The 27,999-nt window shown below is 41.7% G+C and overlaps 1 protein-coding gene across 9 annotated transcripts in view; it reads left to right on the top strand.

The window, feature by feature from the left end:
• The window catches only part of Bcas3 (BCAS3 microtubule associated cell migration factor), a 487,192-nt gene that overhangs the window by 57,368 nt on the left and 401,825 nt on the right, over positions 1-27,999 (top strand). For all 9 annotated transcript variants that reach the window (XM_021213444.2, XM_029545996.1, XM_021213443.2 and 6 more), the window contains exon 7: positions 8,660-8,732. In XM_021213444.2, coding sequence (XP_021069103.1) covers positions 8,660-8,732 — 73 coding nt within the window. The remainder of the gene's footprint in view (positions 1-8,659; positions 8,733-27,999) is intronic.

Consider the following 27,999-nt stretch of genomic DNA (forward strand, 5'->3'; position numbering starts at 1 on the left):
GAACTCACTTGGTAGACCAGGCTGGCCTCGAACTCAGAAATCCACCTGCCTCTGCCTCCCGAGTGCTGGGATTAAAGGCCTGCGCCACCAGGCCCGGCTCCTGAGGACATTTCTTAACCTGCTTACTTTAACTGTACTTTGTAGCATGCAGATGCAAAGCTTTGTGTGGTTCAAGCTTGTTTTGAGGAGGGGAACATAAGCTGGCCCTTGTAAGGCACTGTCTGGCTTCAGTCTGAATTTTGACAGGTGTCTTAGTTAGGGTTCCCTTTGCTGTGAAGAGATACCATGACCAAGGCAACTCTTACAAATGAAATCATTTAACCGGGGTAGCTTACAGTGTCAGAGGTTCTGCCCGTTATCATCAAGCAGGGCAGTGCCCAGGCAGGCGTGGCGCTGGAGGAGCTGACAGTTATACATCTTGTCCCAAAGTCAGACAGGAGAAGACTACTGTCTTTCAGGCATCTAGGAGGAGGGTCTTAAAGTCCAATCCCACAGTGACACACTTCTAACAACAAGGCCACACCTCCCTACAGCGCCACTCCCTAGGTTAAGTGTGTTCAAGCAACCACAGCAGGTGTGCCCTTTGTATTCCATATCTCCGTGAAGACAAAATGTACAACAACCCAGATCTTTCTCAGTCGTTTGCTTTTCCTACCAAACTCTTCTCCAGTGCTTGCTTGCTTTTGTTTTCTGATATCTTTCATATCAGAGGAAACTGCTTTTCCTATTTAGACAATTTTCCTTTCTATCACTGAGTAGTTTTCCACTGAATGGTATAATGCCCTTACCCCTTGGGATGTGCTTGAACATTTTTTTAGGTGTGAATGTAGCTATTGTGACATGGGTGTGCTGCACAGAGATGTAGATAAACAATATAATGTGTGTAGTATGATGTACAGGTGCCATGAAGAAATAAATTGGGGTTCAGAGATAGAATGTGGTGAAAGATGGGAGACAGGGAGGCCTTTCTGACTCAGGGATGTTTTAGCCAAGATGTGTAGGACATAAGTTAGAGTGTTGAGTGGAGAGTAGAAAGGGTTACACTGTGAAGCAGGAGAGCCTGGGAGAGCCCAGTGTGTGCAGAGTGAGTAGTGGCTAGGCATCAAAGGATCATGGCACTGGTCAGAGCAGGAGCAGGGCTGGCATCACACAGTCCCACCCTTCACCCCTGGCATGTGTCCCCTTTCAACAGTCATAGTGAGTCTCTGTGGTATATTGGTGGTCATCCCCTTGTACAAGAGCAGTAATGAGTTGAGTAATTAGCCTTTGTCAGTGACTTGGCTTACAGTTCTAGTAGAGCAGTTTGAGATACATTTTCCTATTCATTCCTCCCTGTTTTTCTCAGTAGTCAGAGGCCAGAGTTGAGCTACTCAGGGTCAGATGTGGTGTTTATTGTACAACAATATGCAGAAACTGTTTAACCTTCTCATGATCAGCTAAGTCCTCCATATGACAGTGGACAGATTTGGTGGCTTTGAATTTGTAACAAGTCTCGTATGTGAAGGAAGGCCTGGTTGTTAGTGGGAAATACAGGGTACCTCGATGGGTTGGGCCAGAGTGATGCTTAGGGACTGAGGGAGACATGAGCAACAGCACATGAGACCCTCACTTCAGCCTTAGACTTAGAAGAGGTCTGTGTCTGCTTTAGTACTGTGTTTGAGTTCACTGGGAGGCTAAAATCGATGCATGTGTTTTGAATATTGAGGGCAAATGCCAAGGTGGTTCTGTGATCATTTTTAGTTTGGCTAGTTTAAGGCTCTCTCGTGCCTGGTCCAGATCTATGGAGCCACCGGGTCCTTTTCCTTCATGTGTCATCCCTCTCTTCTCTGAGGGTTGCTTACTCAACATCTTCCTGTTTAGATAAGAAAAAAAGAAATAAGAGGATTATCCAATTTATGCTGGAGATTATTTATGGAAAATCTGGTAAGAAATGGAAATTGTGCCATGCAAAAATCTTGAGAGCCTCCAAACTGACATAAAATTTTGAAAGTAGTCACCTGAAGTTGGACATCCTGTCCGAAGTGCTCCCAGTGAGGACTCTGTGAGAGCTGCAAGGACAGCTTGGCGATGTTCGTTACTGAAGTGCTCCCAGTGAGGACTCTGTGAGAGCTGCAAGGGTAGTGAGGGACTCTGTGAGAGCTGCAAGGACGACTCGGCGATGTCCGTTACAAAGAAAATGATTTTAGCTAAAGATAAAAGTACCCTCAGAGTGAGGGAGGTGAGGGCAAGGGTTCGTGTTCCAGCATCACTGTCAGATACGGAGTGAGGTTGAAGACAGCCTGGGCAACATGAAACCCTGCCTTAGAGAGGAGGTGGGGAGGGTTTTTAGGATGTTTTAGCTGAATGGTTTAAATGAATTTAGTTGTTCAAAGAAATACTTCTGGAAAAGATTTTCACAGTAAAAATTTATTAGTGAGGACATACTGTTGTATAAAGTCTTTATATGCAGGACATCATCTTCAATATCAAAAGGGAGAGGAGTAATATTTCATCACCAGTTGGGGTTTTACTTGCCTCTGGATCTGCTTTCGGACTAAGGTAGAAGCTGTTTCTAGTTGATGCCTTGAAATCTCAAGGCTGATTTATGAGCTTAAGCCCTTTGGTTTAAATGAGTTCACAGTGGCGTTCGTGATGGGGGATATTAGTTAACATTTTCTGACAAGCAAACTGTTTTGAATTTTGTTGAGTGGTGGAGGAGTTGGTGACTTGGTGTGCAGGCCCACTTTCATTACTTTAATTGTGTGATTTATTAGGATTTTAAGCTTTTTATAAATGTTTTAGTGTTATAGAACAGAATTAAAAGGATTTAGAATAAAAGGAGTTTAACAAAAGGACTTTGCAACAGGATTGCAGTAGTTCTTGTATTTGATGGATTTAGTGAGCCGCATTTCATTTCAATCATTGTGCATTCTGTCAAGTGCTGTGGAGCAGGTGTGTGTCACGTCATTCTCTCCATTGTGCATGCAAATACACACACAATTTATATATAAAAAGTTAATCCGCTCCAATTTAGAGGATTACGTTACCGGAGGGCGGTGGCTCCATTAGGCTTCAGGAAGAGTGAAGCCTGCTATTTATACCAGTACAACAACAACAACAACCCCCAAGTGAATACCGCACTATTTATGAGTGTGTAGAATTTATATCCTTGCACTAATTCAGCTTGTAGAGGGTTTTGCCTCCAATGCATTTAGACATTTTGGGGATCCTTGTTTCTTGTGGTCCAGTTATTTCAGCTCGCATTGACTTTTGTGGTGGGCACCTAATGGGCACTGTGCCCGAGGTAGGCTTCTCTTCTGAGTCTTACAAATTTGCCTTCTGACTGTTCAAAAAGACCATAAATCTCTTTGGTTTTTTGAGACAGGGTTTCTCTGTATAGCCCTGGCTGTCCTGGAACTCACTCTGTAGACCAGGCCTTGAACTCAGAAATCCGCCTGCCTCTGCCTCCCAAGTGCTGGGATTAAAGGCGTGCGGCCACCACGCCCGGCAAATCTTTTTTTTAAAATATAGGTTCATAGCCATTCTTCATTTACATTTCAAATGCTATCCCCTTTCCAAGTTTCCTCTCCGAAAATTATACCTTCCCCCCGGGGCATAGAATCTTCGCAAGACCAAGGGCCTTTCCTTCCATTGATGGCCAACTAGGACATTCTCTGCTACATATGCAACTAGAGACAGGAGCTCTGGGGATTCTGGTTAGTTCATATTGTTGTTCCTCCTATAGGGAGAAGAGCATAAATCTTAGGCGAGTGTTATGGTTAAACCTGCTACACTGGCCAGTGGACACCAGAGGAGTTCTTCAACTGCATCTTAGAAGAGTAAACCAGCAAGCCAGTTTTGCCAGTGTTGTACTGTTCAAACCTGATGTTTCCTCTATTGAAATGACAGCTGCAAATTGGAAACACCAGGAAGTAGAGCCAATGTTGAAGGAGTGAAGCATTGGCTCTGTGTAGATGGACTTCAATTGTAATTAATTTTGTATAGAAATAGTGTAGGCTTTGGATCAGTTAAATTTCAACTCATGCTTGGATTTAAAAGTCAGATTATTAATTGTTAAATCCGATTTGTAGCAGAAGCAGAAATAATCCATTCTAAAATATGTTTGAACAGACATGTTATTTTATTTAAAAATTTTTATGTAATAACAAAAACCATGTATTTTGGAGTACCATGTAATGTTTGGATCTTGAACAAATATTCTTTTTTGTTTGCTCCTTTTTAGCTTTGGAGACAGAGTCAGACCCTTCATTTTCTGTGTTCCTCCTGCCTCAGCTTTCCCTGTGCTGAGCCTGAGAGGCGCCTAGCACACCTGACTTTTGGGTTTTCTTTTTGGCTCCACTTCCATATTGAGTCTTTGAACTCAGCCTGGTTTCTACAGTACTAGGAATGGAACCTCAGGCCCTGAACCTCTGGGCCGCACTACTTGGCTGAACTTCTACTCTCCCAGAGCTCCCTTCAAGGCTTCAGCATCCACTTCAGCTTTTCTTGTCATCACTATCTGCCCATTTCCTGGAAATCAGTAAAGATGATGATTAATTCTCCTTGTTGAGACACTTTTTAAAACTACTGTAGAGCCTTGGCTGTATACAGTTGTCCTTGCCAAACTCACAGCTGACTACCAGCTCTGAAGCTGCACCTTCATCGCCCTGTGGAGCTTGTTTCCTGGAGTCTTCAGTTGGACAGTGCTTTTCTGTCTGTCCTTCGTCCTGGGGCTGTTCTGTTTCCCAGAGGAGACACGCATGATAAAGATCTGACACTAGTGTTTGGGAAGCTCAGAGATGGAGGAGTCCCAGGCATGGGAAAGGCGGGTTCAATATTAAGCATTAATGTTGTCATTTAATCCTTGCTCACCTGGAGCTGCGGGCTCGGCTCTCTGGAGAGCTGCCTTTCAGTCAGTTGGGAATGAGGAGGGTAAGTTAAGTTGTCTGGAAGTAAAGTTTTTGCCATCTGAGAGTTTCTCAAGTAGCCGGTGACAAGCCAGTCCCTTTTATTTTATTTAGATGGGTTCTTTCACATCCAGTCCCAAGTGTACTTGGTATAATCACTTATTGTGCCTTTTATAATCCTGTATATAAAGTCTCTTTAATCTCTGGGTGTTTTTCCACCACTGGGGCCTTCAGCTTTTACCTAGGGCTGCTAAATTCGCCAGTACTCATCTCTTTGTAAAATTTGTTGGGGTTATTACATATTTTAAAACTTTATTTAGTAATTGCTTTCCTAGAATTTTTAGAGAGAATAACTTAAGTGAATGTTTTCATCCGCCCAGCTTGTGTTCCTATTTAAAACAAACACTAGCTTGTCTCCTGGAATTTGTTTAAAGTGAACACAGACATTTTACAGTAAATTTGTGTATCACATGGGCTGAAAATCAGAAGGCAGAAACTATTTCCTCATTGACAAGTTTCTTTCCGCTTCCCCTGTGTTCTAATTTCCGTTGCCTCTCCTGTCAACAGTGATTATGACTTTATGTGCCTTGGGAAGTGTGGACATCAGCATAGATGCTGTATGGGTCTATGTCTTCTCACTGTTGTGTGTCCCCTTCCCCATTATAGCTGCTGCTTTGCCAGTATTTACATTTCAGCATGGCTTGTCTGTAGCTGTGAGGCATGGACATTCCCCACACATTTGACTCTTTCTTCCTTCACTACTTTAAACTTTGCTGGAGTAAGTCATCATGTATGTGAGTTCTCTCTCATCCCTGAGTGTACCTGTAGGATAAAATTGCAGGGGCAATATTTGTGCATTCAATACTTTTTGAATTTATAATTTTGATTAATTAAATTTGATAAATCTATCAAAATTTAAATCTTATGTTTGTTTCATAGGACTATAATTACATTTTAAGTGGAAATTATTTAAGAGATTTATTTTATATATTATTTGTATGATTGTGTTCATAACAGTGTTTGTGTGTGTGTGTGTGTGTGTGTATGTGAGAGGAAGAGGAAGGAGGGGTACATATATGTCCCTTGGAAGTACATATGGAGGTCAGAGGACAACTGGTGGGAATTTGTTCTCTCCTTTTGTGGGTTCTGGGGAATTAACTCAGGGTGTCAGGCTTGCCCAGCAAACAGACTTTTATCCAAAGTATTAGGAATAATCTAGAAGATGGATCAGGTGATGATCCATCTGTTTGGATCACTATTCCTCACCTATGAGATCATTCTAGATAGTTTTATTTATTTATTTTTGATCTAAAGAATCTTGACCAGGTCAGTGGCACTCAGTAGACAGAGGCAGGCAGATTTGTCAAAGCAAATTCTAGGCCAGCCTGAGCTATACAGTGAAAGACCTTGCATCCAAAATACATAATACATACATACATACATACATACCTAATACAGACATAACAACACCTTAAAATTTAGCAACTATATTGTGAGGGAGCAAAAAGTTTCTCTTCTGACCTCCTGACCTCACATAGTTGGTGACTGCAGATTAGGATGGTGTGAGAGACAGGCATGGTAGAGAAACTTGCACATGGTGTGTGACAGAGTTTTGCATGAGAGTCAGCATCTCCCCCAGAAAGTAGAGACAAAAAGTGGCTAGGTTGACATTCTGTTGGCATTTGTGGAGCCAAGAATTGACTTAACTGACTCACTCAGGCTTGCTTGTCTTTCATTCTTTCCTCCCAGTAAAGTGAGGGAGAGTCTTCCATGTGCAGTTTCCCTCTTTTCAGGAAGTATGAAGAGGATGGTCTGACTGTCCTCATAGCTTTCTGTTCTTTAGGGAACTTACATTAAAATCAGTAGCAACATACATTCTTCTAAATATACACACCATCAATTATAGGAGTTTCTCTTGTATGGTTGAACATCCTTTCATGTCATTTAGACCCATAATATATTGATATTATTTTAATTATATTTTTCAAAGATTTATTTATTATTATATATAAGCACACTGTAGCTGTCTTCAGACGTACCAGAAGAGGGCATCAGATCTCATTACGGGTGGTTGTGAGCCACCATGTAGTTGCTGGGATTTGAACTCAGGACCTTTGGAAGAGCAGTCAGTGCTCTTACCTGCTGCACCATCTAGCCAGCCCTTACTTATATTTGTTAAAAGGTTTGTTTTTAATTATGTGTATGTTAATCACATGTGTGCATAGTGTCTGATGAGAAGGCTAGTGTGAGAATCCACGTCCTTTGGAACTGTAGGCTCGCAAGGTTGTCAACTGCCATGCAGTGCTGGGAACCAGAGCCAACAAGAACATAACTGAGCCACCAGTCCAGCCCCACGTGCTGCTGTTTTTAATGTGGGCTTTTGGACTCAACCTCTGGCCTGTGCATGCAAGGCAAGCACCTACCTGCAACTCCAACCCTGCACTTAGCTTTCTATGAAGGAACCGTGTTCATTTAGTATTATTCGTGGACTTGTATTTTTGGCATAGATTTGAATGTGAACAACAGTGATGAGTATTCCTGTGTCATTACTGACTCAAATGGTAATATATGAACCGTTAACTATTATTTTAATCTCAGTCTTGGGTAAATAGTAATTATTAAGGAAACTTGAGCACCCAAGGGATGTAGAGGCAGGAGATTCAAATGTTTAAAGGTAGCCTTGGCTTCATGGTAAGTTAAAAGCCAATCTTGGCTATGCATGACCTTATCAAAGGGAATAGGGGAAAAAAAAAAGAAAGAGAGAAAGAAAGAAAATTTGGGCTGGAAAATGGATCAGTGTTTAAGGTTCATGTCCCAGAACCCACATGGTGGCTTACAATTAACCATCTGTTACTCCATTCCAGGGGAGCAGACACCCTGTTCTGCTCTCTTGAGTATTGCAGGCAATGAGTGTGCAGACATACAGGCTGGCAAAAGACCCATATACATATACATAAAAATAAAATAATGGAAAAAAAAGAAGAAAATTGAAAACAAGTGTAGGAAACAGGCTGTATGTACAGAGAAAGTTGCTGTCTTCAAGGCAAAACAAAACAAGTTGATTTTGCTGTTTTCCTTTGTTTCAGTGATTAGGGTTAGAGGTTAGTCAGCTCTTACTCTGTATATGCTAAACTGGGAGAATTTGCAATGTGAAGGTATTAGGGGTTAGTCTGATTTCTTGAGCATTTGTACTTCCCCAACAACTAGCAAGGTTGGTCTAATTTCTTAGGTGATTTTATGTAGAGTTTACTTGGTGAACATAGTTTCCTTTCTTCTTTTCTTTTTGGTTTGTTGAGAAAAGGTTTGTCTGTGTGACCCTGACTATCCTAAAACTCTGGCCTTAAACTCTGAGGTCCACCCGCCTGTGCCTCCTGAGTTCTGGACTCAGAAGTGTGCACAGTCTTAAGGAGCTTGTCATCACTGTAGGATATGGTTTGTTTTGTTTGATCTCACAGAGAGTGTTGATAAGGTTGAAACAGGTGCTAATTAAACAAAACTTCTTCAATAAGATCACTGTTTTTAATGTTTAAAATATTTTTCATTTTGTACAGCTAAATGTGTAGATTGAATGTCATACTGAATACATTTCTGTTGTGTGTATACATATGTACACAAACATGTATAGATATATACACACACATGCACATTGTTCTGTACATTGCAGACAAGTGAGCTGCCACCCGTCCACCCCATCCTCTATTGGAAATATTTTCAAATAATGGGAAGTATTCAAGAATTTCTCAACATATGTTTTGTTTTATGCTTTCTAACAGGTGCTCAAAAGTGTGATAACTTTGCTGAGAAAAGACCTCTTCTTGGTGTTTGTAAGAGCATTGGATCTTCAGGGTAAGCCTATTTAACTTGAAGCTTAAAACATGTAGCTGTGATGTGTGGATTACCTTCCTTCCTCTTTTCATATTTGATGATAAATCACATCGAGAAAAGAGGTCATGCGTTTGTAGTACATTAATACGCATGCTTTTACTTCAGAAGTCACTATCAGGTGTTAATAGTAACAATGTTATTTCATCATATTATTAATTTCTGGCAGTGTATTGATGCTGTGGTTTGTGCCTGAGGCTGCTCTAGAGGTATTGCTTGGTTCTCTCTCTAATCCCTTATGATTCTGTACTATTCTTCCTCTTCACACATTCAGAGGACCGATTTGCTGACCTCATTCAGTTGTGAATCATGCTGTCATGTTCCTGCTGGTTACTGTGAATGAGGGGGCTGTTTCCAGGAGTTTATCTGCTTCCTGCAGGTATTAAATGGGAGCCATACTCTTTCTGGTGACTTTCAATTAACTATCCATTGTGTTCCTTGAGTTTTAACCCTCTGCATAATTCCAGGTAGGATTATGTTTAGTAATGCTGCAGAGCTGTACAGAGTTATGGAGAAGTCTGTAGGTAGACAGCTCAGAGCTAGTGCAGTCTCCCCAGGATGCTCCAGTGACTTACCTTCTCTATAGCTTTGACATTCGTTCGGTTTTCTTTCGTAATCGCTGAAATGCCCAGTGTGTTCACTGGGGACTCTCAGTTGCAAGCAGAGTTGAGCAGTGTTTGTCCCTGTGCTGGTCGGAAGATGACCTGATGGCTGTTAGACAGGCAGCTGGTGCTTTTACCTTGTGCTTCCAGTGCATGGTGTATACTTTATGGGGCTTTGGAAAAGGAAGATCTTCTAATGACATAACATTTTTAGACATGGAATTATGTCCAGATAAAAATTTTAATTATTTTATGTGTATGGGTGTTTTGCTTACATGTGTGTCTGTGTACCACTTTGTGCCTAGTGCCTTAGGAGGCTGGAAGATGGTATCAGATTTCCTGGAACTAGAGCTGTAGTTACTTATGGGTGCTGTGGACTCAAACCAGGGTCTTCTGGAAGAGCAGTCAGTACAGACATCTCTCCAGTCCCTCTCCCTTTCAAGACATGTTTGTAGTTTAGGCTGGCTATGAACTCACTGTGTAGCTCCTAAAGGCTTACATCCTGGGTTGGGATTTCAGACTTGAGCCATCATATCCAGCCAAATAATAAAGTCTTGATTCTTGTTACTTATGAATATGGTTGACATTATAGAATATGTGCTAGGGTTCACTAGAGTTGCAGTACTGATAATAAGTGAGTGTATACTAGAAAGACATTTGTTAGACTGGCTTGCACAATACAGATTGGGCAGTATGGCTCTCTCATAGGCTGACAACCAGTAGGTAGGTGCATCAGCAGTCCCAGTCTGGTGTTAAGGGCCTGGAGGACCCCTAGAGAACTGTGATAGTTAGTCTAGGCTGTAAGACCAAAGAAGCTGAGATTCTGAATCAGCTAATGATAGCAGCAGCAGTAGCAGTAGCAGCAGGACAGATGGACTCACCGGGGAGAGTGAAGGCAAACAGGCAAAACAAAGCTGCTTTCTTTCCTTGCTGTCCTTGGGCTGGATTGCTGCTGGCAGGTACTGTACACATTAGAATTGGTCTTGAGATTTCAGATAGCCTGACTGAGAAGATTCTTCCCAGGTGTGCTCAGAGGAGCATCTTTTAGTTCATTCCAGTCAAGCTGATAACTAGGATCAGTCATTACAGGTCTACTCATTGTCTTACACAATCACCTTTCCTTATGTCATGCTTAATTTCCAAATCACCACAATATGAAAAATAACCATTTCTAACAAGAATAAAGGTATTTCTTCCAGGTATGGCTGTAAATGCACGATTTCCCCTAGAATAGACATGTTACCTTGAAAAATTCTTAGTCTCTTAGTATTTGAAACCTAAATATGTAGGTATAAATTTCAAATTCTTTACCACTGATACTGCCTTAATCAGTGTTATCTTACATGATAAAGAGAAGAAATAAACCACATCTGTCTAGCATATTCTTAACAAATCAGGACAGAATCATTCTTGGAAATTGTAGTCTTCATTTCTGTAACTCATCACATGACCTTAGCTGATATTTATAACTGACAACTCTACTACCCACTCTGTGTTTCCTCAACATCCAGCAAACATCTCACAGGTCTTGGTTCTTTCACTGGAGGGGTGAACCATACCTTCATTCCTGAAGTGTCAGAGTGGGCCATTCATATCACCTGGAATGTGTTATAGTTTCTCTGTTAATGCCAAGAGATGGTCTAAAGGATCCACTGGACTCTTAAAGCAGCCCAGTTTGTTCCTGGTAGTCTGAATTAGTCACCTCTCCAAACATATCTCACTTAGCCTGTTGACTGAAGCTCATCAGGGGCGCAAAGTGGCTGGGAGAACCTTAGCTTTCTGTTTAGTGGGATGTTTGTTATCTCCTGACAAGAGTACTTCCCTCTGTAACCCAGACTTGTATTTTAGCATAAAGTGGAGGGAACAGTTGCTTAGTGGGTAATGGTGAGTGGGGCCATATCCATTTTTATTCCTTATTCCTAGATGTGTAGGTCCCGGCTGTCAGTGAGAGAGTGATGTTTTCTAGATGTGTCGATCCCGGCTATCAATGAAACAGTGACATTTTCTAGATGTGTGGATCCCAGCTGTCAGTGAGACAGTGACGTTTTCTAGATGGTGATTCAGAGTATACAGTGACGTCTGTAAAGTCCTACCTGTGTCTCAAGGCTACCTCATTTATTTTATTTTTATTTTTTTATTTTTTATTTTTATTTTTTGGTTATTTGAGACAGGATTTATCTGTATAGTTCTGACTGTTCTGGAACTCACTTTGTAGACCAGGCTGGCCTCAAACTCAGAGATCCGCCTGCCTCTGCCTCCCAAGTGCTGGGATTAAAGGCATGTGCTACCACGCCCAGCCTTATTTTTATTTATTTTTAGTAATTTATTCTTATTTTATGTACATTGGGTTGGTGTTTTGCCTACATGTACATCTGTATGAAGGTGTTAAGTGCCCATGAAGGTGTTAAGTGCAACAGTTGTTGGCTACCATGTTGGTGCTGGAAATTGAATCTGGGTTATTTTGAAGAGTGGTCAGTGCTCTTTAACCACTGAGCCATCTCTCTAGCCCCTTATTTTTATGTTCTTTAAAAGATAATGTTTCTCTGTGTATTTCTGACTGACCTGGAAGTTGATATGTAGACCAGACTGGCCTCACTGAGAGCTCCCTACCTCTGCTACCTGAGTGCTGGAGTTAATGGCAGGTGCCACCATAGCCGCTGATTGGTATTCTGTGTCTACAAAAGGTCATTCTGTGGTTCGAGCTAGCTGTTTCATGGTGGTAGGGAACATGGTAAGACTGATAAATTGCATTATCATGGGCCCACGCTCTCACTTCTTTGCCCATGAAGTATTGCTGTGTAGAATTCTGTGATGATGGATAAAGCATTCTGTAAGTCCACAGGAGACTGTTTTAGAGAAAGCAGTCTTTGTACATGTCTTGCTAAAATTCCTTCCCCAGCGGATATGTAAAGCAATGTCTTTCTTCCTTCCAGGGTCCCAAGGACAATTCTGCTAAAGGTCATCCCTGGGAACCTTCCTTACAGAGCCTATAAGGGATTATAGGGGTATAGGCACTACTTCTCCAGCTGGCCACACATTGAACGCTTTACTCTACAGGCAATGAGAGCTTTCCCCATAGTACCAGAGATGAGGCTCCAGCTTTAGTCTCTCCTGTCCTCTATTCTGGCTCCTCCCCCAGGTTGAGTACACCACTTTCAGGTGGGGGAAGCAGCTGGTTATTCCTTAGAGAGTCTCATGTCCTATTCTGTGCCTGTGTTCAGGGGATATAAGCCCAGTTTGGATCATCTATTTCAGTAAGGACAAAGAGCTGCCTTTCCTTGGTGGAAATGGTCCAGTGTAGTTAGCCAGCCACAAGGTTGCTGGTTGGTCACCCCAGTAATGGTGGTGTACTGGGCTTAGTTTTGGTCTCTGCTGGGAGACTTAGCAGCAGCCATAGTTGGGTCAGCCTTGGTGAGTAGATATCTTTGTGGTTGAGCTCATGCAGTCTTCACCTCCACACCATTAGTTCCCTTTGTTCATGAGCCTATTGGGCTACGGCAAGGATGACTGGAGAGAGGCTGATTGCCCAAAGAAAGGGTTGTCTTGTCTACTTGATTGTTGACTCTCACTCTGCTAACTTACCTTCTGATGAGAATTTATATGGAACACAAATATCTTTCCATCTTTTTCCCATCTATGACCTATGCACACACCTCTTCCCTAGACATTGTTCTCACCAGTTTCCATGGATGGGTCTTCCATGTCCTGACCATCCAGCCAAACCAAGGAAAATGTACCACCATTTGCACAGTCCAGAATTCTTTCCTGTGAAGATACCCACTCACCAGTGAGTGCCCTATAGAGTTGTCCCAGAAAGTGACTGTAAATGCTTCACCTCTCCATTCCGGGTGTTGCCTGCAAAGTATTCAGGGTGGTCTGTAAACCAGGCTCTTGTCTTCTTCATCTTCAGTCAGCCATTCACAGGGCACACCCCGTGAGGTCATAGGTGTGTGTCTGGAGACATTATAAAGGAATTGGAACCACAGGCAGAAACTACAGCGTTGACAGGGTAGATAGTCAGGGAGAACAGCAGCAAGCAGGCAACAGCAAAGCAGCCCTTTCTTTCTTTGACCTCCATTAATTTGAGCTGCCACTGGAAGGTGCCACCCACATTTTGGGTGGGTCTTCTCACTTCAAGTAACCTGATTAAGAAAATTTCTCACAGGTGTGTCCAGCAGCTTGCTGTTTAGTGATTCCAGATCTAGTCAGGTTGAGAACTATTGCATTTCTTGAAGTATAAACTTCTTTAGATCAAAAACTCAGGTGACAGCAGATGCTGATGTTGAGAAAGAGGAACACTCCTCCATTGCTGGTGGGATGGCAAGCTGGTACAACCACTCTGGAAATCAGTCTGGCAGTTCATCAGAAAATTGGACATACCGGAAGATCCAGCAATACCACTCCTGGGCATATACCTAGAAGATGCTCCAACATATAACAAGGACACATGCTCCACTATGTTCATAGCAGCCTTATTTATAATAGTCAGAAGCTGGGAAGAACCCAGATGTCCCTTAATGGAGGAATAGATTCAGAAAATGTGGTACATTTACACAGTGGAGTACTACTTAGCTATTAAAAACAATGAATTTATAAAATTCTTAGACAAATGGATGGATCTGGAGGATATAATCTTGAGTGAGGTAACCCAATCACAAAAGAACACAAATGATATGAACTCACTGATAAGTGGATATTAGCCCAGAAGCTCAGAATCCTTCTTTGAAGGGGGAACAAAATACCCATGGAAGGAGTTACAGAGACAGTGTTCAGAGCAGAGACTGGAGGAACAACCATCCAGAGACTGCCCCACTTGGGGATCCATCCCATAAACAACCACCAAACCCAGAGACTATGGCAGATGCCAACAAGAGCCCGCTGACAGGAGCCTGATATAACTGTCTACTGAGGGCCTTTACTAGTGCCTGGCAAATACAGAAGTGGATGCTTACAATCATCCATTGAACAGAGCACAAAGTCCCCAATGAAAGAGCTAGAGAAAGTACCCAAGGAGCTGAAGGGGTCTGAAGCCCCATAGGAGGAACATCAATATGAACTAACCAGTAACCCCAGAGCTCCTTAGAACTAAACCACCAATCAGAGAAAACACATGGTGGGACATGTGGCTCTAGCTATATATGTAGCAGAGGATAACCTAGTCGGTCATCAATGGGAGGAGAGACCCTAGGTCCTGTGAAGGTTCTATGCCCCAGTATAGGGGAAGGCCAGGACCGGGAATGGGAGTGGGTGGGTTGGGGAGCAGGGGGAAGGGGGGATGGGATGGGGATTTTTGGAGGGGAAACTAGGAAAGGGGATAACTTTTGAAATGTAAATAAAGAAAATATCTAATAAAAAAAAGAAAAAAAATTGAAGGGGAGGAATAGTTGGTTACAACTTAACAGAACAATCCAAAGCATTTATTAATATTACCAAAGTCATGCCATCTCACCTGCCCAGTGTGTCAACAACTTTTAACAATAAAGATGGATATTACATCAAAAAAAAAAAAAAGAAAGAAAAAGAAAAAAAAAGGATAGGCTTTGGGGAGTTACTTGTATGCTGCACTATGTCAGGTAAAAAGCATGAAAACCCAACCTATTTGTCCACAGACGTGAAGCTGTTATGTAAAATCCAAAGCACAGTGTATGCAAATAAGTAGGGTATTGCCATGGGGTGTAGCTAAGAGAGGACAAATGTGGTAAAGGTGGGTTAGCGGCAGAGGCATCGGGGAAGGAGCTGTGAAGCTAGGCCATCAGATTGAAGAGTCTGAGGTAGATGCTGAAGATTGAGTTACCTCTGCAGAGGGTCTTGGCATTGCAGGTGGACAAACCAGAGTGAATGGATTCAAAATCATTAGAGTCTGTGAGGTAGAGCCTAGCCATCTGCACTACAGGAGAGAAATCGATTGCTGTGGAAGTCAGCAGAGATATCAGGCAGTCTGAGCAGTTGCCAAACTTTGTACAGTACTGATGGGATTGTGAGGGATTCACGCCTGAAGCTTCTCCTGTCCCCAGCTAAGCCTTTCCTCATGGTTGGTGAAGAGGTTCTACCAGGCCTCTTCTCCTCTGAGACACTTGGCTTTATGTGTTAGGTAGTCAAGGCCCAAGTACTGCAACTGCTGAAAACTACTAACTTCTGGGCATGTGAGCATCCAGAGCCCATGGATGGTGCAGCTTAAGGCTGTCGCTAGAGCAGGCTTCATGACCTGTGGAGAATAGTCATACGAGGGTGCAGGGCTAAGAGCAGTCTAGGGGAACAGAAAAAGCAGGAGGCTATGGAGCTTTGTCAAAGGCATAATCTTGGCTGACTCATGAGTTTAAACAAAGTTTCTGTTGACTCCTTGACGGATGGACTAGTTACTTAGATACAGAGGCAGTTCCCCCGAAAGCCAGACCTTAAGATAAAGCAAGAGTAACATGGTTGTGTGTTTTGAGATGTTAAATCTTGCAGATGTTTTATAGCAGTTAATCTAAATATTTTCTAAAAATTACATGAACTGCACTTAAAATTTTAAGGGAAAACAGCAACAATTCAACAAATCAAAAAAAAAAAAAGGATTTATAAGAATCAGGAGAGTTACTCAGCACTATGTTCAGAGTAGCATAAAAAGAAAAAAAAAACAAACAAAAAACTTTACAGGGTAGCTGAAGGTGAACTTGGGGTGGAGTGTGTGGGTTTTGCTTTACAGATTTTCATAGAGCTGTGGAATCTCCAGATGAAGGTGTGTGTGTGTGTGGGGGGGGTGCGCACGCGTGCACCCGTTTGTGTAACTGAGCTCTCAAGAAACGTTGTCTTTTCCAATTTAAAAAGTATTTTCCTTTCCTTATAAACATTGCCAATGCGGTGATTAAAGAATTTGTTTTTAACACAATTCATTGATGCCAGTATCATTTGTCATAAGACAGTGTCCTAGAGGAAGATCAGTGTGTTGTATTCTGTGATGAGGTAATTTACTGAGGAATGAATTTTGATGATAAAGGATTTCTCAGGATGCACAACTTTTTATTCTATTTATTTATTATTATTTATAGATTCTAGTATACTGGTAAGGATTAGGGATTTAGCTGAATGTCGCTAGCTTGCGAAGTAAAGGCTCCGGGTCCTGCCTTTTGTATTGTTATGGAGGTGCGTGTCCGGGTAAGGGGTAGGAGAAGAGGTTATAAAATGACAAAGAAAATTTATATGCATGTTTCTGTCTGTAAGTGCCCTTGGAAGCCAGGAGAGGTAACAGAGTGACTAATTAGAGTAACAAGTGGTTGGGAGCTGACTTCTGTCCATGCTGAGAATTGAACTCAGATCCTCTGGAAGAATACTAGATACTTTAAAGCTGGAGCCATCTCTCCAGCTCCAAATTAACATTGTTCTGAGCTGAGTTCTGTAGCTCAGGCTGGTCTTGAATTCACAGTAATCTTCCTGCCTGAGTTTCATTACAGTGTTTTATGTAATCTTAATTAAGGTTATGTTCATTACAGGTTGGAGATCCTTGGGATAACAGGAATGCAACTTTTCTTTTTGTGCCATGAAGTGCCCTTTACAAATAATGCCTGCCACTTTTAATTCTTCTTGAATTGTGTTTGTGAGGTCTGATGGAATCACAATTAGATAGTATTACTTCTGCAGGCAACACAGGAGAATTCCGCCAGTTTTGCTGCTTATAGATAAGAGCTGTTTGCCAGACCCCAGCTTCTCCGCTTGTCTGTCCGTCTAGGATCAGACAGGCCTCTTGTAGGGACTCTTCCCCTAGCTCTTTGCCCACGGATTTCTACCTCTTTTTACCTTCAAAGACTGGGCTTACTTATTTTTGGTGTAGCCTATGCCAAGCCCTAGCATGGCAGGTATGATGATGGAACTGGCCTGCAGATTGATGGGTGCTTTGAGACCTAGATTCTAGTATACTGGTAAGGATTAGGGATTTAGCTGAATGTCGCTAGCTTGCGAAGTAAAGGCTCTGGGTCCTGCCTTTTGTATTGTTATGGAGGTGTGTGTCTGGGTAAGGGGTAGGAGAAGAGGTTATAAAATGACAAAGAAAATTAAATTTTAGTATAAAAGAACCAATATGGTGCTTACATTTTTGGAATTTTGTGTTGGGCTCATAGCTATGCTGTAGAGTGATTATATGCAAAGTCCTAGATTTGACCCTTAGCACTATAAACAACAACAAACAAAAAACATATATTAGTAAATTAATGAATAATTAAATAAACCAATTTCTGATTTTCTATTGTAGATTGGTAAAGTCTATGCTAATATTGCTTCATAAATATTGAGTGTGAAACACTTCTAAGATGGTGTGGCCTTTGACCTGAGATGTGATCACAGTAATCTTAACTGTGGAGGTCAGGAGATCTTGAGAAGAGGGCAGTGCTATTACTTTTTCTCATGACTTAAGATATGGTCTTTATAGACCTTGAAAAGTTCTATTAATAAATGAGACAGCATAAATGTGTATATACAACATTTATCATGGCTTGAGTTCTTTTCATCATTTAAGAAAAAATTATAGTTTCCACGAGAGGGTAAGACAGAGAGCTAGTACATTCTACACTTGACTTACGCTTAATGTAGTTCTACAATACCCAGTGGACAGATCTTAGTTTGCGGTAAGAATGTATGTTAGTGTAAACTGAGAATGTACTGTTATACTACATTGCAACCTCAATTGTGTTTATTTGTCTAAAATTATAAATTTTAGTGGTTAGGGAGTTGTCTCAGTGGTTAAGAGCACTGACTGCTCTTCTAGAGGATCCAGATTCAGTTCCCAGCACCCACATGGCAGTTCACAACTCTCTGTAAATTCAGTATCTAACACCCTCATACCTACCTACCTACCTACAAAACACCAATGTATATAAAAATAGAATAAACTGGGGGAAAAATAAAAATAAATTAAAATGGAGGCTGGAGCACTGGTTCAGCAGTTAAGACTGCTCTTCCAAAGGATCAAGGTTCAAATCCCAGCACCCACATGGCAGCTCACAACTGTCTGCAATTCTAGTGCCAGGGGATTTCACACCCTTACACAGACATACATGGAGGCAGAACATCAATGTAGATAAAATAAAAAAAAAATTAAGATTAAAAGTTTAAATTATAAGCACACCTAATAAGTTTGTTCAAATTTCCTGACAGAATATTTGCTAGCGATCATATAGTAGGAATATTTACTTTGTTATTTATTTTTTAAAATTTTTTAAAATTTAAGATTTTTATTTTAGCCTGAGAGAGTTTTACCCATATGTATATATGTGCGCCACATACATTTCTGGTAACTGGAAGTCACAAGAGGCATTGGATCCCCTGGAGTTGGAATTAAGGGTGATTTTGAGCCACCATACGGGTGCTTGGAACTGAACTCTGACCCTCAAGGAGAGCAGCTAGTACTCTGAGCCATCTTCTCAGCCTTTGCTTTATTTTTTAAAGGTAGGTCTCACTTGCTATAACACGATAGTATACATTTAGTATACATTCCCTAGAGTCTGTGCTTTCTGAGACTTGGCTGGATCATATAAAACATTCACAGTCAGCAGTTTCAGAGGAGTTTTACAAAAATCAAACATGAAGTCTGTTGTCTTCTCAGTGAGGGGAACCGTCACCAGAATGTGCTGGATGAAGAGTGGCTACAGTTGGACTCAGGAGGATAGCAAGGCACTGTGGGTGTTGCACACATTCCCATTCCTCCGCCAGCCACTCGCCTGGCTTCCATTGTAAAGTTGAGAGTTTGAGCAGTGATGCCGTCAACATGATGATTGCCCAGGGAGCAAGGTGCATAAATAAATGCAGAGAAGTGAGACCCTGTCCCCAACAACAAGTGAAAGATGAGCAGGGTAGGGGAAGTTCAGTGTAGGCCTTCACACATGTCTGCAAGTTGACACCATCTCAGTAAAATCGTATGTTCTTAGAACAATAGTGTGTGTGTGTGTGTGTGTGTGTGTGTGTGTGTGTGTACACAAGTGTACATGAAAGTCAGAGGACATCCTTCAGTCTCTGTCATTGGGGTTCTATCTTATTTTGAGATGCATCATCTTTTGTGCTGTGGATGCAACACATACATGCACCATACCATGGCTTGTGAGTCAGGCTCAGCTTCTAATGCTTGTGTGGCAGACACTTACTGATCCATCTCCCCAGACTCATTATTGGAATTTTAGTAAGCATCTTAGCTTTTTGTTAGATAATGTCATAGCATAGGATTTTGAAATGTGTCCTGCTTCAGTTACTTGGAGGCAATCCTTCCTTGCCCTTGCAAGGGAAGACTTGCTTGACACCACAAATGGATGCTCGATTCATGGCTTCACCTTGTGTGTGTGGTGTATGCATGTCAGTGTCCTCACACACTCATCTCGTATGTCGTAGGGACATTCCCTTTGTTTGCTTACAGGTCAGAAATTGATGTTGGGTCTCTTTCTTTGGCCTTAACCTGAAGCTCTTTGATTGGGCTAGCCATGCTAGCTAGCCAGAGAGCTACCAGCATTTGCCTGTTGCCACACATGTGCTTAGAATTGAACTCAGGTTCTCACAGTTTTGTGGCAAGCCCAGCACTTTTACAGTGTTCTTAAACAGGAGCTTGACCACCTCTGTTGTGGTCATATGAGGGTGAAAGATCACTTAAAAAGAGAGCCAGACATCCTTACTTACTAGCCAACCCCAAACGGGAGTATAGATGTTTAAATGTGTGAAGGAGTGCTCACAAGAACTACCCATCCTATCCATTGAGCAGAAGTGAGCAGTGGTTGTTCTAAGCCATTGCGACTCTGGTGGTTTTTCATTCAGTAACTGTTTGTATTGAAACTAAAATTACCAGCTTGCTTCTGTCTCTCCAAAAAGGGTGGATGTGGTGACATCACAGTTCTTGAACTTACTGATTGCATGCGTTTCTGAGCATTCTTGATTTTAGCTTACGTTTCATCTAAGCCGTTATGTAGGTTGTGGGTGAGGGGGTCATGAATGAGCAAGAATAGTGCAGATAAAAAAAGAGGAGGGAAAAAGGCTGAGTAAAAGGACCCTTTCCAGGATTGAAATTGCACCTAAAACAGGAAGGAAATTAACTGGAGAGTTGACAGACTTTACAGAGCTCTTTGTGGGACCTAGAAAATTGTCTTGAGGTCAGCAGTGATATTTAAGAAACACAAAATATTTGCAGTACACTAAATGGATATCATAACCAATGGTACATTGGCATTATCATATGAGAGGCTTTTGGTCTTTTATATTGTGCTGATTTCACTGGAAAATTGTTAGTGGTTATGTAGTGTGTGTGCTTTTGCATTGTTGTGTGAGAGTGCATGCATGTTTGTGTGTGTACGTGTGCACGCATCCACATGGTGGTTTTGGAATCAGGACAATCAAAAAAAATTTCAAATGAATTATTTTCTCATGTAATCCATGCTAACTGCAGTTTTCTCTCCCTCACTCCTCCCAGTCTCCCTCCTCCAATTCCCATCTCCACCAGATTCACTCCTTCTTTTCCCTGCAGAAAAGAACAGGCTTCTCAGTGCCATCAAACGAAGAAGGCACGGACTGCATATTAAGGCTGGGTGAAGCCACCTAGTAGCAGGAAAATGGTCTAAAGAGCAGGTGAAAGAGTTAGAGACACCACTGCTCTCACTGTTAGGAGTCCTACAAAAACACCAAGCTAACAACCATAACACATGCAGAGGACCTAGCTCAGACCCTCACAGGCTCTGTGAGTCCTGCTTAGTTGATTTTTGTGTGGGCTGTGTTCTTCTGCTGTCGTTGGACCCTCTTTCTCCCATGACTCTTCCTTCCCCTCTTCCATGGGGTTCACTGAGCTCCAGCTGCCGTGGACCTGTTGAAGATCTCTAGTTTGGGCTCTCTCTGCCCGTGTTAGCGATCTTCTCCCATCAGCTGCTCACCAGACTCCTGTGAGGCTGGTACTGAATGTCTGCTACACCGTGGATCACGTGATTTACACTGCACCCTTTCTCCCCCCAACAATCTGGCTGTGCATTATAAGTAGGACAGACTTTCCCCTCCCTTCCTTCTTCCCTCCCTCCTTCCCTCCCTTCCTCTCTCCTCCTTTTCTTCCTTCTCTCTTCCTCCCTCCCTTTTCCCCTCCACTCTCTTCTTTTTTCTTTTTCTCCTTTCCCTCCCTCCTCTTTCCCACTCTTCATCTCTCCCTTTCCCTCCCCTCCTACCTCCCCACCCCCCAGACACAGACAGCCAGGGCTCAGACTGTGTCTCCCTATCTGGCCTGGACTCTGTAGATCAGTCTGGGCTCAAACTCAGACTTACCTGTCTCTTTTGAGTACTTGGGGTGAGTGTGGGAAATAGAGCCAGGTTTTATTAAATTTTTTGTCTTGAGGCATGGCCTGGTTATGTTCTGGCCAGCCCAAAACTTATTTTGTAGGGTGGCTTTGAACTCATGGCAGTCCTTCTGTTTTAGCCTCCTGATTTTTCTGGGATTATAGGTGTGTGCCACCATGCCTGACTTCATATTTCCTTCTTAATTTATATTTACCATACAAAGTCAGTTTGGCATGCAGTTTTTTCTCTGAGAAAATTTGAGTTGGAATACAATTAAATTAAGATTCTCATGGAAAAATTTTATATTTTTTAAAAGATTTATTTATTCATTTCATGTATGTGGGCACACTGTCACTGTCTTTAGACACACCAGAAGAGGGTATCAGATCTCATTACAGACAGATGGTTGTGAACCACCATGTGGTTGCTGGGAATTGAACTTAGGACCCTTGTAAGAGAGTCAGCTCTTAATCGCTGATCTAACTCTCCAGCCCTGATTTTCTATTTAATGTCTCTTCATTTACAGACATTTTAAAGGAAAGGATTCTAGTCACTATGTAGAGCCACAAGTAATTCTGCTGTTGCTCTTGTTTTTATTGTGTGGTATTTAAGGGGATCCTCTTCTTCTTTTTTCTTCTTTTTTTAAAGATTCGTTGCACATGTACTCTTGGTTGGCTTGAAACTTGTTATGTAGTTCAGACTGTCTTGAATTTAGATATTCTCCTGCCTCTGCCTCTTGAATGCTGGGATTTAAGGCATGTCCCTTTAACTGACTGACTAAGTCACTAGTTAATTGTTAGTATATGTGTTGCATGTATATTTAGGTGCATGCCACAGTGCATGCGTGTGGGTCAGATGACACCTCTTGTTGTCACGTTGCCTGCCCCCCCTTTGAGATAGGCTCCTTCTTGTCATTTCTACCCTGTATGGCCTGTGTGGAACTGGTCAGCAAGCTTCTCTGTGCTTGCCTCCTGTCTCACTGTAAGAATGCTGCTACTGCTGATTTGAGCCACTACCTTTTTTTTTTTTTTTTTAAAGTAAGTTCTAGGGGCTGAACTCAGACTTGAATAAAGATATTTTTGAAGGAAACTTGGATATAATGACACAAGATGCTGACCCATCAATGGTGAATCTTGTTTCATTTCTGCTTGTTCCTTGTTCTACAGTTTTCTTCACTAAGAATTAACCTAAAATTGATGCTTTATAGTTAGTCCCCATGCTATGGCTGAACGTATAGGAATATTAGAAACAATGAAGACTTTAGAGAAAAGATACAGAAGTAAATTGTATAGATGAAGAGCCAGCAGTTCTAGTCAGTTCTTGTTCTTGGGATCTGTAATCTCGAAACGTGGTAGTGATCCAGGGCTACTATGTTGATTCCTGTGAGGATTAGGTGAGGCAGAGTTTTCACTGCAGTCTGGTATGTATTAGGCGTGGCACATAGTCCCTGATTTGAATCAGAGGATAGGAACTATAGAGAGAATTCACTATCAGGAATGCCTTTTCTGTATATTGATGTAGTTATCTGATTTTGGGTTGGGATAAAAGCTTATGCTTTTTTTTGGGTGGAGCTTGTTCACCTCTGCTGTTTTTGTTTTGCCAGTCCTCATGGGCTATGCTAGGACTGCTTTTAGGGATCTTTACTTCCATGGAAAAATTGTAATTTGTTTATATTCCCTACAGAAGCTCATGTGTATAATGCTGTACATATATCTTTATTGAGGCATAATTGAAACATGATTAACTGCACCTCCTTAATGTGTGCAGTTTGATACATTTTGACATCTGTATATACCCGTGAAACCATCACTCCAATCAAGATAATGAGCATGGCCACCCCCACATTAGTTTTCTCATGCCCAGCTGTAATGCATCCTTGTCTGTCCCTCCCCGTGGTAGAGGAAGCTTGCTTCAAGGTAGTAAGGCTCAGAATAGCACTTGAATCTTGACTCAGTGATAAACTTTAAGGAAGTTTCTTTGCTGTTGTCTAGATTAAGGTACCTTCAATGGGTAGTTAGAAATATAAAAGTAAGCATCTCTGTGTTCCACGTTTCCCTTCCGCTCCATAACCTCAAGGCCTTTTAAAAGCATAGCTTTCCTTTTAGAAGCAGTTCATAAAACTACTAAAGGGCTTGCAGTTCCACTGTGTAATCATTTCAAAACAACAGTTTTTTTCAGCCACCAAAAAGGATGCAGTCTTGACATTTAAATAGAAAACAGATTGAGTTTTTGGCTGATATTGCTCTGCTGGTTTAAATGTTGGTTCAGTCAACTTCAGGCTTAGATTACAAGATTTGCAAATTAAAGGAAACCAAACGGGAAGGAACATCTGCATAGATTCTGACTTTGTGGAATTCCACCCAGGCACGCTTACTCTCCTGGCAGAACAGAGCATGTGTGCAGTGAGTAATTCTGCAAAAAGATCACTGCTCTGCTGTGATTATCTTAAGGATGCAGTGGAGAGAGACCAGCAGTTAACATAAGCAACATGGGGTTTTCACATGGCTTGGTTTTAAAGCCATATTCCAGGAAGACTTGTGGTGTGTGTGTGTGTGTGTATATATGTGTGTGTTTTGTTGTTGTGATGAAGGCCCTCTTTGGTGTCCTTAATGGTCTCGAACTCCCAGGCTCTAGTAGTTCTCTTGAATATCTGGAACAATATGAGTGCCCGCAGCATCACTCTCAGCCAGATCTTGTGCTGATATAGTATATGGTATTTAACCAGAATAAAAGCTTTCCAAATGTCACTAATTGTGTTACTTGATGATTTTATTGTATTAGAGAACTGAGGTTTCTAGGAAGGTAATTTGCTTTAACTAAGGTTGAAATCTGTTATAATCAAAAGACTATATGGATGTAATTTACTGAGTAAATTATAACACAGACACAGTAAAATATAAGGGGTCTTTGTTTGCTACTGGGTTAATCATACATTGTGTATAGGATTTTAAGATGTTTGTTGTAGGTCACCTAGCATGCCATTTAGATAGCAATCTCAAAGAACTGCCTGATTCAAATGCTTGCTTCTTTTATTCTAAGAAGGGGTTTTTAATGTTGTTTTGTGGCACACTGGACCCTCTACCATCTACTTCTCCAGTAGTAAGACCTGTTTCCACATGGGAAGAAGAAAAGACTGTCCTCACAGGTTTGCTTGGCAGTTTCTTGTGACAGTTGTGTGGGAGGGTAGGAGGAGGCATGTGGCTTCTATAATGGATAGAATCAGGGTGCTGAGAAATGTCCTATAAAGTGCAGATCAGCCCTTGAGAGCAGACAATTACATGTGCTAGTGTCATTAGGGTTAAGACACCCTCATCTTTGCAGGCAACAAGCTGTGCAGAGATAAAAAGCTAATAGGGGTTAAGACTAATAAAAACTAACAGTGGTAGCCAGGCATGGTGGCGCACACCTTTAAGGCAGAGATAGGCGGATTTCTGAGTTCGAGGCCAGCCTGGTCTACAGAGTGAGTTCCAGGACAGCCAGGGCTAAACAGAGAAACCCTGTCTCAAAAACAAACAAACAAACAAACAAACAAAACTAATAGTGGTATGAACCACTTTTGAATGTCTTGCTTTTCCCAGCTCTCAAGTACCATCTTTATTTCTTCCAGTGGCTTTGGGTGCTAATCTCTGGATACACGCATGTACACACGCACAAGTGCACATGCACATACTTCCTCACACACAGTGTTCATTTCTGATTCTTTGGCATTGATAACTAGGAGCAGAATTGCTGGGTGATGCCGCTTTAGATGTGTGCAGGTAGTTTTATGCATTCTAGGAACCTCTGTAGATGAGTGTGGGATTCCCGTAGCCAGGACAAGTAGTGAGTATGTGTCCTTCCTTGCCTCTGTCCCACGAGGTTTCCCGTGAGGCTAGGTTCTGAAATCACATCTTTCCATTTGTAGTCACTTAGAATCAATTACCTTTGCTGTCCCCTACTGGCATTCCAGCTACTGAATGCTGTCAATTAGTGTCTCTTTATGTTTGAGAAATGTCAGTTCAACTGTAATAGCACAAAACATGATTTTGTGGCACAGGCCTGGGTAGAACATACCCTAGATGGCGACATAAGTCCCCAGTGTCTTTTAGATTATGAATGGGAAAGAGGTGAGACAGGAAGTTGTGCATAGCCACTTTGTAGGAAAGGTCATCTGGCGTGAAGTGAGGAGGCAGTGTTTTACAGGGCCCCTGGAGCTTCGTTCTGTTGTGTGTTCCATGGAGCCGTGCTGCCCCTTTATGCCTGGGTAGTTCTTACTCATACTGCACAGTAGTGTGGACCAAGTAGTTTGGCTTTTGAAAAATAATTCTTTTGTATTTTTTCTTATTTTCTTGGAAAACAGTGACAACATCATAATCCCATTCAAGGTATTGTTCATAAACAGATGGATATTATTATTTTTTTGTATTCAAAGGTTATTACTGTTATTCTATCATAAGGCAATTTTATTCCCCTTAAGTTCATTGCTTACAAAGGCATTGGATTGAGTTCTTGATACTGATTTTATTCTGTCACAAAATCATGGTGGTGAGGGCTATGGCTCAGACTCTATTAGCATTTTGTTTTTCAAACAGAAAGTTCAGTGATGGTTAAAGCAGAGAGCTAACTGTTCTGATGTGGGTGTGGGAGAAGGCACTTGTAGGGATTGGGACACTGAGATGGGAAAGGTGCTTTGATTGTCCCCCAGTACTTTTTTTAAATTATTGAAACTAAACATGTCTAATATGTCTTTTATCATCCCCTTGAATATAACAGTCTATATTTCTCTCTGTGAAAAAACGTGAAATACTGTAAAAAAACAGTGAGATATCTCTTTCACCTTGACTGTAAATTCAATTTCCTCCCGAATCATTTTCGTTTTTCATGAGAATTGAAAGGCTACCTTCTGAATAGGTTTGTCCACTTTGCTTCTTTCTCTAACAAGGGAAAAGTAAAGCTTAGGTTAGGAAGGCTCAGAGAGTGGGGCCACCAGCTGCAGCGCAGGTCTGTGAGTCACTCGTCAAACAGCAGTGTGGGAGAAATGATAATACACTCATCTACCATGAAAGATAAAACTGCTGCGATCGCAGCCATTTTAAATTATTAAATGCTGTAAACGCCATAAAGTTAATTAGAAGAGGAACAAGCTCTACAAAGATAAATGTGTTTTCAATATGATCTGCAGGGAGGGGTACAGTGAACAGGGAGGAAATTTATTTCTGGCAGGACTCTAGCCATGGAACTGTGGCTGAACTTTTTACCCTAATTACCTCCTGCTAATGCCTGCAGCAGTCTGGAATCAAAGCGGCGCTCCAGGCCCTGGAACTTCTCTGATGTGGCGACTGTTTGTTGTGTGAGGAGGGTTTCTTAAGAAAAAGCAGAATATTGTGACAGAATTTAAAAAAAATTTCTCAGTTACCACCCACCTCACTTGTTGCCTGCAAAAATAGAGTAATTGTTTGCATCTGTGTCTTCCTTTCCCCTAAGAAATAACTGTCATAAATCAATGTGACAGAGAGCCAGTGAGCTGAGAGGCTTGCTAGACTTAGGTTTTTATTTTAATTTTTCTTTCCTTTTCAAAGTTTCCACTTTAAGATTTAGGTCCAGAAATGTAAAGAAGCTGTGTGTGTGTGTGTGTGTGTGTGTGTGTGTTTACGAAGAAGCATTCTGCCCCCTTTTAAAAAGGAGAACTCAGGCCCTAATGCGTGCTTTATGAAATGAATTTTGAAGACACTTAGTGTCAGAGTGACCACAGTTCACTGGCTTAATCCTCGAAGTAGAGATGGGAATTTGCAGACTCCATTGTTAGTCCTCTGGTGACTAAAGGAGCAGAGGAAAAGTTCCCAGTATCCCCTGAGGTCCAGAGGATTTGTCAGTCTTGTAGAGGATTGCTGGCCCCCCTTATACACGTGTGGAAAATTCTCTGCAGAGAGCATTTCTGTGCTGTAGCCACAGGTGTAGGCGCCAAGACCAAATATTATCCAGCCTGGTGCCAGGACTCTGTGGACTCGGATCTCCAGTTCTAGTCTTTCCCAGTCTTCTGGAAGGACTTTTTAGGTAATTCATGGTGGAAGGAGGGGCAGCAGCATTGTGGCTTCTTAATGCCATGGAAGTCATCACTTCAGGGAGAAACCTGGTTTGGCAGCCCTTTTTAGCCAGCCAGAAAGGATGACTATAATTTTTACAGTTCGGATGCTGTGAATTTTTTTTCTTTTTTTGATCCTGGGCAGTAAAGTGAATTTTTATTCCTTGTAGCAGAATATTAAATTTCATTCAAGGCTGTTCTGAGGCCCACATCCTTGTGTGATTAGGCTATGGTCATTAATTGCTCCAGTGTAATGGTGGCATTTTTCACCTGTGACCATGCATCTGCATGGTTTTGTGTATGA

The sequence above is a fragment of the Mus pahari genome, chromosome 14 (genome assembly GCF_900095145.1).
Source record: "Mus pahari chromosome 14, PAHARI_EIJ_v1.1, whole genome shotgun sequence".
Lineage (NCBI taxonomy): Eukaryota > Metazoa > Chordata > Mammalia > Rodentia > Muridae > Mus > Mus pahari.